Below are 12,692 nucleotides of genomic sequence, written 5' to 3'. Positions count from 1 at the left end.
TATTGTATGAGGTTATAATTGCTGTAAAAATAGTGATAAGTGTAGATATAAATAAATAAATAACTATTATGTCCTAACATATATTACATAAATTACACATATTATAATGACCATGTAATTTGACTATGTAATTTTTAGAATAGTACTATTAAATGAAACATTACAAAATATCAAATCTAAAAAACAATTTACTTTTGTTTTACACATGGAAAATATAGCTGTTGAAATACTTATACCTCCTATATTATATATCCTATCTTATATTATACATATTATATTCCATTATTTTATCCTACTAATATCAGAAATGTTAGTCTGTGAAGGTAATTTCGATGTTTATTACCCAATCACGCTTAAATAGCTAAAAATCTTTGATTGAAATTGGTATCCGAATGCGTTATATCTTAATAGATAGAATATTTTATATTGATTCACGTGAGTTTGTGTATATATTAGGATTGTAGATATCGAAACCATTTAGAGCATTCTGATATAGCATTTATATAATAAAGCAAGACCATTTATATTATATATATATATATAATTAGATTTCAACTAGTAATATATTCTTATACTTATTGCATCTGATGTATCTACGTTAGATATTTCTTATTTTAAATAAATAGATAAATCTATAATAAAAATATAAAGTTTTTAGTATCATCCAAATTCGAATTTAATGACTTTCGGGTTTACAAGCCGAGACAATATTGCATTGAATCATGACGGTGTATTTGAAACCAGCGAAAACATTATCTATTACTTCCTCTCATTACCAAACGCTCATGTTTTATTTACTTTGTCATCGTTTCAATTCGCTAAATGATTAATGAGCTTCGAATATTATTTATACCAACTCAAGTATCCGGATTCGCTGTTTATTTTCAAAGATAATTTGAAATCATTGCTAAAAATAAAACAGGATAGAAATTTTTATATCGTTTCTATTTATAAGCTTTGTTGTATAGAAAATTATGAAAGCAATATGTGTATGGTAATATTATAAAAATAATATGTTAACAGTATTATCTTAATTTCGTACTAGCTGTATACCGCGGCTCTACCCGCGTCATGAAGTATCTTATGTGCTAAGTTAGAATATACCCTCATGCATCAAATTTTATTGAAATTTATTTAGTAGTTTTTGCGTTAATGACTTATAAACATCCATTTATACATATATCTATGCATCCATTTATCCTTAAAAACTATCGCATTTATTTTAATGGGTAAAGATGAAATGGTAATCCCGCCTGCGTTATCAGTAAATGCTGACGGGGTACTTGTAAAAGATGAAAGGTGTAGATGAAAGCCGGTCAGTTAGCTCATCGTAACAAATCACTGATGCCTCGCTAGCGCATACCGACAACGCAGGCGGGGCACCAATGAGGGGTGGTACTGGTGGTAGTGGTACCGTTCCATTATCATCTCTTAAGAATGCCCACAGTATTAGTATACCTAATGCGTTGCAATTTGTAAGGATTAAGATATCATGTCTGCATACTATGTAATTGTACTGAATTATCTCATCTTTCAAACTGGCTTTGAATGAGCAATACCCAAAAGACTTAAGTGCATGTTTGCCAGCGAGTATAGATGGGTAATATCTGATATCTATATATTGACTTTTCAAGGACATTGATGACCACCCATTGCGATTTCGCTCATAATAGTCGGATATCTATATTCATTACGAGCGGATTCTTCTTTTCGATATTATATATTCAATAATCAATATCTAATATCTGTTATTGAGCCATTATCTGTATAGATATTGTAACTACAATATATAGATATTACTATATATTATTATTCACCCTTACCAGCGAGTCACAAAAGCACATCATATGTTCAATTAACACAGAGTTCTCACTACAGGCTTTACCCAATGTTTTTACACAGTATTTGTGTAATAAAATGAAATGAATTCATTCACATAAAGATCTTACATTGTTGCAAGTTAAAAAGTCGTCCAATTTTCAACTTCGCTGTGACATAAAATGTATAATATTCAAAAGGTGTAAAAGTAACGTAAACCTCCTTTAGTGTCAACGATAAAATTTAAAAAGTGAACAATGAAATACTATGCAAACAGGAATTATTGGCGATCCGTTTCGATTTTATGTAAAAATGATATAAACCCTGGTATTTTTTATATCGCTCGCTATATCAAAGACTGGATGTTGAATTTTTTTGGTGAACATGTATATATAAATCGTTAGTTCAAACATGAAACTTAAACGATTCGATAATTCTCACCACTCTTTTTGTAGAGCACAGAAAAGAAAAAAAATAATAATAAATGAATATATATATATGGGCGTGTCTATATGTATATTTGCATACACACATGCAATAAAAGGGGTTGAGATCTCAGCTTCCTTTTTCCCAAAGGATTTTGGGACGGGTTGTCTGAGAAAACCGGCAAATTAGTCGAGAATGAAATGTAATATAATAGAGTTATTTGAGTTTATCCGTTACAAATGATACTAATTATAAAGATTAACAATATGTACACAAACAAAATGAATAATATTAACATAAACTTAATTACACAAAAGTATAATAAATAGGCAACGGTAGGCGGATTTATCGCTAAACAGCAAACGCGCCTTGAAAAATGAGAACCTAGTTTTTACATACAGATGCACAGAGCACAGTGCTCTCTTATTTTACGAAATTTTTAACACCAAGCGTCACTAGCATATAATAATCATATGGGATCGATATTGGAGTAAATTTTATCGATTACAGGAATAATTATAACAATATCGATTCAGTTTTAATAAAGATATTCACATACTCGTACACATAAAATACGAGGTAAAAGTGGCTTAGAAAATAAGGATTCACAATTTAATATTTTGTAAAATATTAATAGAGTGGAAACCCCACAATTATTGATATACGATGGTGAGGTACCAATTAGTGATGATAAGTGAGACTTAAGTCAGGTTAGGTAGCCTATCGTGACAGAATTCATCAGGAATCAACCACGATGGTTTCCAGGAGACTGTGTCAGGCCACTAGGCCACCACTTGCGAGAATTGAATCGTAATTAGATAGCACCTAGTATTAATAATACTTATTAATAAATTTAAACTGAATTTGTTTGTTACCCCGTCATGCTTTAATGTTTCAACCAATCGTCACGTCGTATGTAGGTATTGTTTGGGATGAAGAAGAACATACGTTGTTTTTATTTCACTATCATATTCGATATTTTAATATATCCCGGTCACATGGACGAAGTAGTAAAAGCTATTTATTTTGTGTGACATATAATCCCTTTTTTCAACCGACTCCAAAAAGGAGGTTTTCAATTCGGTTGTACTTTTTTATGTTTGTTACTTCCTCAGTTGTAAACCGATTTTGGAAATTCCTTTCTTATCTGAAATGATATGTTTGCAGATTTAAAGCGTAGAAGTTTTATCAAAATCGGTTCAGTATTTAGTTTTTAAATCAAAATAACTGGTTTTGCCACAATGAAAGTCGGTTTTTTTTTGTGTAACACAATTTAATTATTTATTTTATTTATTTAACTCTTTATTGAACCAAAAATATACAAATAAATAATGACATATGAACTATTCAATTGAATATACAGTAGCATGAAGTACAGATTAAAATATACATATACATGTAAAGGCACAAAAGACGGTCTTATCGCTAGAGCAATCTCTTACAGACAACCTTTTTTATTTATTAATTATTTTATTTATTCATTAATTATTTCTTGATGCTCAATGTCATATTTAGCATGTGTACGTATTATTTGGCATAATGGTTTCCAAGTGTGGCATCTACTGGCAAAACTCTCCTTATGGTGAAGACTTATGTTCAGCAGTGGACATTAAGAGCTGGAATGATGTTTTTTTTCTTTCTTTATTCTTTATTGTACACAAAATATAATGTTAATCACAATGTTTTTTTTTTTATATATTTGGTGCTCAATGTTATATTTGGCATGTACACGTATTATTTGGCATAGAAAATGAAATATAGAATTTTATCTGGCTCAATCGTTAGTATATTAATGATTCCTATTAAACTCCTAAATAAATAAATTGTTAAATACCAAAACGAGATAATTAAACAACTGGTAAGCGGCGTTGTTTATAAAACAATACGTTTATTATTCTAATCTATTGGAAATATCGTTATCTGAGTTTAACTTAGAATTAATTATATTACAACGCTGTGTTTGTACCTAATAATAAGACGACGATACGTATACGGAAATATCGTTTTTGGTGTATTAAATGTAAGCATTTAATAATAATGAACGTATATAATATATAAAGGATACTAGTTTTTATTTGCGACTTCGTTCATGTGACCGCCATATATTGAATGACCAGAATAAAAAGTAGCAGTAGCTTCTCCATGCTATATAGCACGTATACACCAAAGTTTATAGTGAGGTGCTTTGAGGTAACAAACAAACTCACTTTCATATTTATAATACATACATAGTAAACTGTACATCTATATTTAAATTATAAAGGGGAAATATTTGGCTCTTTGTAATGGATGAACTAAAAAACTATTCAACCGATTTTGAAATTTCTTTTACTTATAGAAAACTCAACCGAGTTACACTGGCTATTTGCTCTAATCAAGTAAATAGAACTTTATTAATTCTATCTACTCTAACTATAGTTACTGATTGTGAGTTTTTTGATTAAAATTGTACGGATACTCTCATGTTGAAACCGACACGGTTTCAACTAACCTTCTACTGTTGTAAAAAAAATCTTCAATTTTACTGGTAGAACATTCTCTCAGGAGCATGCCAATAATTTTAGGAGTCCACAATTTCAATTGATAGTAACTAAGAATAAAGTTTTTTATATAATAAAATCTTTTTGCAATAAGAAACTCATTCTGCAGTTGGTCAGTTTCATTTTTCGGGCAAGTAATCCCTATCATAAAAGCGGTGACTTGAATTTTATCATGGAGGCTTTATCCTCATGCTTATAAGATATATATTGTGTTGTGCTCGAAGTAAAAATAAATAATATCAGATAGATCTAACTAGATCCCATGTGAACTCTTGCAAGTTATCATTAGATCTATATTGGGGATTATATCCGATATCCTTACTCCCCCTCTTTTCAAGATTGGGCAGAGTTAAGACATGTAATATATTAGATGACGGAGTAAACGGGGTCATATTTTATGAGGGTACTCGAAATGAGATATAAAACCCAAATCGGCTAATACTCGGTCCTAAATATTTACAGATTTATTTGACTGGCTTTCCGAAGATAAGTCCTAATATCAAATATGAATATCTTTTCTTCATCATGAATATATGAATATTGTTTATGGGTACTTTGAAGCATTTTTAATTTAGATATCTAGTTCCTTTTTCAACTAACTTCAAAGAAGAAGGATACTCTCAATTTGGTTCCATTTTTAATGTTCATTACTTTATAACTCCGTCATTTATACTGCTTCTAGATGAATTGTTTTTTTTTCTAAGAAAGAATATGCTTTTAGATTTGCCTCATAGACATTTTATCAATAGATTATACACTTGTATGTATATGGAGTATGTATTGTAAATAATGCATTAATTGTAGGAATTCAGTAGATGTACACATTTTTTTTTTTATTTATTTGACCAGTTCTACCTTAGGGCATTTTCGAATATCCGCGAGTATAATGTAATTTACGTAGAAATATTTTAATGAAGTACTCATGTTAATGTGACAGAAGAAGACCAAAGACAAGTTGGAACGATAGCATATTACTGAGACTTAGGTACTCTGTAATTTCCCTGTTGTTACTAATGAAAATATAAAAGGCCGGCAACGCACAAGCAACTTTTCTCGTGTTGCAGATGTTCAAGGATGACAGTAGCCGCTTTTTAGCCGCTGAGTTCGCTAGACGTTTCGTAGTAAGGTAGACGTATTGTTTGTATACGCGGAATAATAACATTTTATAATGTACGAGTGCGCGGTCTAAATTATTAAGAGATGGCGGATAATATAATAATTGATGAACTTTTAGCATTTATTCAAAACAAAATAGACATTTTGGATAAACTTAGTATCATGCAAATATGTGCTTCGAATTATTCAGATTCTGAAATTGAAACGGGGAAAAATGTATTGTATTGTGCGTGTGGAAATGGATCCAGGAACATTCACAGAAAGGGCGACGACAAGAAGAAGAAAAATGTGAAAGATATCATTACAGTGCTTAAAGAAGTGGATCCAGACAAACAACCAATTTTCGTTGCGCGTGACCTAAGTCGCCTACCGTCTGTAACCTTTGACTATGTAGATGTGACTCGTCTATTGAAAGATATGTCTATGATGCGAACAGAATTAAATGAATTTCAGACGAAAGTTAGCTCCGAGTTAACTGAATTACACTTATCAATGACGATAAATAAGCAAGATAAAGACACAAGGATAAATAGTAGCCCGACGACTCCGACGAGAAATAGGAGTATTAATGCAGAGCTTCGCCCGCTACCGCCTGTCGTTGTGCCGTCGCCAGTGCACGGCGGCACGCTGGACGTGACCGACACCGTTCATACACCGACCTATCGTGATATTGTTCACCGGACACTGTCGAGTCAAACGAAAAGCGCTCGTAAGCGGCACCGCATACATGGTACAATATCGCCTGCGAGTGCAGTGACTGGGAAGTGTGGAGTGGTTGCGCAGTTAATGTCGAAAAATATAGTAATACCTACATCTAATGAGACTCTTGAGAACAACAATAGTGAGCAATTCACTGTTGTTAAATATAAAAAACGTAAACAAAAACTTATTAATATGCGTGGTACTTTAGAAAATACGGCTAAAATTCAAGTAGCTGAATCACAGTGTTCGATTTATATTTCAAGGGCATCAAAAACTGTTACGGAGTCAAATATAAGGGCTCATATTCAGGATATGGGGGAAGAATGCTTTAATGTTGAGCTACTCAAACAAAACCGAGAGACGTCATTTAATTCTTTTAAGGTTAAAATATCAAGTAATAAAATAAATACCTTCCTAAATTCTAGTTTCTGGCCAGTAGGATTGGTATTTCGACGTTATCGAGAACGAGTGATTCGTACCGCTTCTAATAACACACTTTATGGATAAATCTAATAAGATATCTATATCCATGGCTACTTTTAATTGTAGATCGATAAAGAGATCTGTTAATCAGATTAGAGATTTGTGTAAGAGCGTTGATATCCTAGCGTTGCAGGAAACATGGTTGCTTCCTCATGATCTTAATTTTGTGAATGAGATTGACAGGGACTTTGGATGTTTTGCAAAGTCGTCTGTGGATACATCCGTTGGGTTATTGAAAGGCCGACCCTATGGAGGTGTTGCACTGATGTGGCGTAAGTCTGTTTTCTCGAAAGTGTCTATTATAGAGTGCCCTAGTGACAGACTGGCTGCTGTGCAAATTAATGTCGATGGGCATAGTATTGCCGTGATATGTGTTTATCTACCATATGATGAGGGAAGGGAAGAGAATTTGCTAGAATTTACTAACTGTTTGGGAAGTGTACAGGCGATAATAAATGACGCAGAAACGGAGGCTATTTACGTGCTTGGAGACTACAATGCACATCCTGTATCTAGGTTTGGTAACGAGCTACTGTCATTCTGCTTAGAACAGTCACTAGTGTGTGTTGATCGAGAGTTGCTAGAGGATAGTACTTATACTCATATGAACGATGGATGTGGTACAAGGCGCTGGTTGGACCATTGTGTGGTGACAGCTGCTGCTCGTGAAACTGTCTCGGCGGCTCGTGTGGACTACGGCGTGTACTGGTCGGACCATCTCCCGCTAATAATTTTGTGTGAACTCAGTACTGTCGCTAAGAAAATAATAATTGATAATACAGATGATGTGTTGTGTGGTGTTCGCTGGGGGGAAAGGAATGTTGAGCAAATACATTTATACTCTGACTATTGTTATGATAGATTGCAAAATTTTAAATTGTGTAGTCAATGTGTCAACTGTTGTAATAATCACTTTTGCAAAAAGCATTTATTTTTATTGGACAATTATTATAATAATATAGTACAAATTCTACAGGATGGTGCAATAAAGTATGTAAGTCGAGGTGCACGGAAAAAGAACAAACATATATTAGGTTGGAACTACCACGTAAAACGTTTACATCAAACAGCCAAAATTCATTTTGACTGTTGGGTGCTAGGTGGTAGACCGGTGACGGGCGATATTTATAAAAATATGGTTGATACTCGTAAGGCTTTTAAAAACAAGTTGAGGTGGTGCCAGAATAATGAGGATCAAATTAAAATGAATATATTAGCCTTGCACCAAGCGAATAAAAACTTTGGCAAATTTTGGAGAAGCACGAGACGGCTTGATTATGGATCAAGTATACCGGCTAGTATACAGGGTGAATACAATCACAAATCGATTGCTGACTTATTTTCGCGCCATTTCCTTGTGAAACCTCGTTCATGTCGTACTGCGGTGTGCCCGCGTACGGTTAACGAAAATGTAGACAATGAATTTTTTTATTTTAGTTCAGACGATGTTGCTCGAGTAGTTCGGGCAATGAAACGTGGTAAATCTCCAGGATTTGACGGGCTGAGTGTGGAGCAATGTGCGGGTGAAATTATTTTTCATGTATTGTCTGACTTATTTAATATTTGTATTAACTCGGCCTATTTGCCTAAGAATCTAATGAAAACTGTAGTGATACCTATTCAGAAACATAAAACTAGTGACCCTTCGAATATTAACAATTATAGACCCATATCATTAGGTACAATTATTGGTAAGATACTCGAAAGATTAATTCAACCAGAACTGCAGCGTAGTATGAAAATAGATGATGCGCAGTTTGGCTTCAGGCCTGGACTCTCGACAGATTCAGCTATATTTTGTTTTAAATCGGCCGTTCACTATAATGTCGAAAGAAGTACGTCAGTTTATGCGTGTTTTTTAGACTTAAGTCGAGCTTTCGACCTGGTAAATTATGATTTATTGTGGGAGAAACTAAATTTATCGGCTGTACCAAACAGAATTATTAATCTGTTGAGGGTTTGGTACTGTGGACAGACGAATTTTGTAAAATGGGGCAGCACCACCTCTAGTGAGTATAGACTAGAGTGCGGAGTTCGTCAAGGAGGGCTGACCTCACCGGACCTCTTTAATTTATATGTAAATGACCTGATAGGGGAACTAAGAAGCGCCAAAGTAGGCTGTCATATTGGAACTACTTGTTTAAATAGTATAAGCTGCGTTGACGATATGGTTCTTCTTAGTCCCTCTATCAGTGGACTAAGAAAATTGTTAGCAATTTGTGAACGTTATGCATCGAGTCATGGACTGAAATACAATGTAAAAAAAAACAAATGATGGTATTTCGGTCTGGGAGAGGACCGGAGAGGATCCCGCCAGTTTTTATAGACGGCGCTGCAGTGGAAAGAGTGGGTCGGTTCAGATACTTGGGACATATCGTGACAGAGGATTTCCGCGATGACGGAGATGTGGAACGAGAACGAAGGGCCCTGGCCGTCCGTTGCAACATGCTCGCGCGAAGGTTCGCCCGTTGCAGTCCAGATGTGAAGTTGACATTGTTTCGAGCATTTTGTCAATGTTTCTATACATGTCAGCTTTGGACAAATTGCACCAAAAGTGCGCGGAACAGCATTAAAGTGCAGTATAATAATGCATACCGCATTTTGATGAGGCTTCCGAAATACTGTAGTGCGTCGGGCATGTTTGCGGAGTCCAGGGTGAATGATTACTTCGCTATAATAAGAAATCGTGTAGCAAATTTCTGGGCTCATATTCGGAATTCAAAGAATGAAATCCTCAGCACATTGTCCCAGTGTCTGAACAGTCCCATTCAAAAGTATTGGTTGTCCGTGCACCAAGACAGGAACATTAAATAATGTTCTCTTGCTTCTTGCTATATTATTTACTTTTACTTTTTATAAATTATAAATTTTCTACATATTTTAATTTTTATGTTTTTCTTTTTGTATATTTTGATTGTTATATTTTTATATGTTATCCGTGCACGTTGTAATACAATTGTACCTCTATGGGCTAAGTACCTGATAATAAAGAATTATTATTATTATTATTATTTATCAGGTGGACCGTTTGCTCGTTTGACTCCCTAACAATAAAAAAGATTTTGTGCCCGTTCATACCTCAATTAAATATGTACGTAGAAATAGAGAAAAAGAGAGAAATATTCCTAATAAAACTAGATCTACGAGTAGAATATGTATCTGAACTGTAAATATTATGATGTTACATTCTCCTAATTAATAACAGACAAATATCGTTTCTGGCTACAAATTTACAACAAGCCAAGGATTTTAACTTATGAGTTTCATATGTAAATTTATAGCACGACGTGGGGCTAATTTGAGTCATAAATTTAGAGATACGGATATTTAGCATGGCCTCAACAATGTACATATGTAGAATAATACAAGTATTTGGTTTTTACATTGCTATAATTTGCTAAGACCTCGGTTTTCTGGAATGTTAACGCGACGAAGAATACCATGAGTGTCACAGGTTATTCTGTCATGGTCACGGCGGTGTAGTGATAAAACATAATGTTTTATTACAAACAAGCTGACGGCCCACCTCATGGAAAGTGGTAACCGTCTCCTATAGACATGAGCAGCACCATTGACATAACAAAGTGTATTGTTTGAAACCCCCATGCGTTGCCATTACTGAAGACCCAAGTGTTATCCCTCTGTAACCTGTAAATTCACTGCCATATTCCACCCTTCAATTCAAAACACAGCCATGCAAACATAACTGCTTCACGGTAGAAACACGAATGGGACAGAAGTGCCCAAGCAAACGACTTTTGTACAAAGTCTCCCTCTGCTGATAGTGATATTAATTTTCATAGGTGTATTATATTTTTAACGTTGTTATATTTTTAAACGACTTATGAAATAAATTATAAACCGATTGTTTTTTTTTTTTTCAATGGTGTTGATTGTTCATGTATTAATGTTATAAAAATGACGAACGATTTTATTTTCGTAACCTACTACTACTTTTTGTATTAAAATATTTATAAAAATAACTAAAACATAATGAAAATAGATTTTGAAAGATTAAGCTCTCAAGGTTGACTGGAAGAAATCCCTTTAAGGGATAAGTCCGCCTGTGTACATTTTTGTTATAACCTAATATCTATAAGTAATCGTCTGATCCTAGACTTTTATTATTATATATTGAAATATGATCATTACTTGTATTCATTTATCATCATTACAGCCATTATACATAGACCGCCATTAGGAACGATCCTGAGCCACCTGTATCCACTGACTCCCTGCAATTCATTTGAGGTCTTCACTTCATCTTGTGGGGAATGGGGCGAGGTCACCACTCAAGAACCTTTCCCATCGATCATCGGTTCCTCAAGCTATGAGGCCATTGCCACATAGTTTGAAGAATACATCCTGTTTGCTTATCGTTTGGACTATGCCGGTTACTTTGGTTATTTTGCGGATATCCTCGTTTTAGGTTCTATCAGGCAAAGAAACTTCGAGCATAGTTCTCTCCATAGCCCGTTGAGTAATTTGAAGTTTTTGCGTACGGACAATCGTGTTGGATCATGTTTCGGTTTCATAAGTCATCATTGGCAACACGCACTGGTTAAAGAACTTCGTCTTCAAACTTTGGGGTCGACTTGGATTCGCTAGTTAACCTCTCGGTCGAAGTTGGACTTACTTATTCGGACAACTTGTCCAAGGTATACATACTCGGCGAGAACTTCGAACGTAGTATTCTTAATCGTAACCAATGTAGATGTGACTTGGATGTTAGACATGATCTAGTATTCTTCATATTCGTCTTAAGACTTACTTGTTGAGAAGCAACATTGAAGTCATTGAATACAGTATATAGTATTCAAATCCTCCAGGGATTCCATCATGTTTACTATGTCATCGACAAATCGAAGTTGAGTGATGTATTCGCCATTGATGTTTATATCATATCTTTTCCACTCCAAGAGTTTGAAAACATCTTCCAATGCAGCTACGAACAGTTTCAGGGATATGACGTCACCACTGACTTATACCTTTCTGCACTAGAATGGGTTTCGTACTTTGGTCCTGTATCCGTCAGATAGACATCGTAGCCTTACTGTACATACACTTCAAAACTTCAATATATCTACAGTAAATCTGGCACCGCTGGAGGGACTGCAGTACCGCCCATGTCTTGACCGGTTTTCTCAAAGTCCACTAACGCCAAACGTAGTGGCAGATTATAATCTTCTGTATAACCTGTCGTAGTGTATCTACTTATATTACAAGGAAATAATCAAATAGATAGTAATCGCAATATAAAGAAATAACCTTTTTATATGTATATAATTAACTACAATTTGTTAAAAAATAATTTTAAAATTGAACGGACATATTGATGATTTTCCATTTACTTTATGGTCATTTTTTATATTATTATCAATTACTAAAACTACTAGCCATTTTCGATCCCGATATTACTAGTTGTTTTTATGAATGATCATTTCAGAACCATTAATGTGAAAGTTTTAATGGACTTTCAGACAAGAATTAATTTATTTTTATTGAAAAGTAATCACTTTGAATAAATAATATTGATTTGGGCATATATAGAATTGATGACTAGTAGACGTACATCGATTAATTTAAATATTGGTTATTTTAACTGGC

General features: G+C 34.0%; 1 protein-coding gene across 1 annotated transcript in view; it reads right to left on the bottom strand.

Annotated features, from left to right (window-relative positions):
* Positions 1–12,168: 12,168 nt before the first annotated feature.
* Positions 12,169–12,692, bottom strand: part of LOC128200486 (uncharacterized) — a 29,010-nt gene continuing 28,486 nt past the window's right edge. Inside the window, exon 4 of the mRNA XM_052894080.1 lies at positions 12,169–12,281. Within this exon, the coding sequence (XP_052750040.1) occupies positions 12,169–12,281 (113 nt within the window). The remainder of the gene's footprint in view (positions 12,282–12,692) is intronic.

This window comes from Galleria mellonella, unplaced genomic scaffold (genome assembly GCF_026898425.1).
Source record: "Galleria mellonella isolate WM207_F2 unplaced genomic scaffold, CSIRO_AGI_GalMel_v1 utg19, whole genome shotgun sequence".
NCBI classification, from domain to species: domain Eukaryota; kingdom Metazoa; phylum Arthropoda; class Insecta; order Lepidoptera; family Pyralidae; genus Galleria; species Galleria mellonella.
This window is presented reverse-complemented; position numbering and strand designations above follow the sequence as displayed.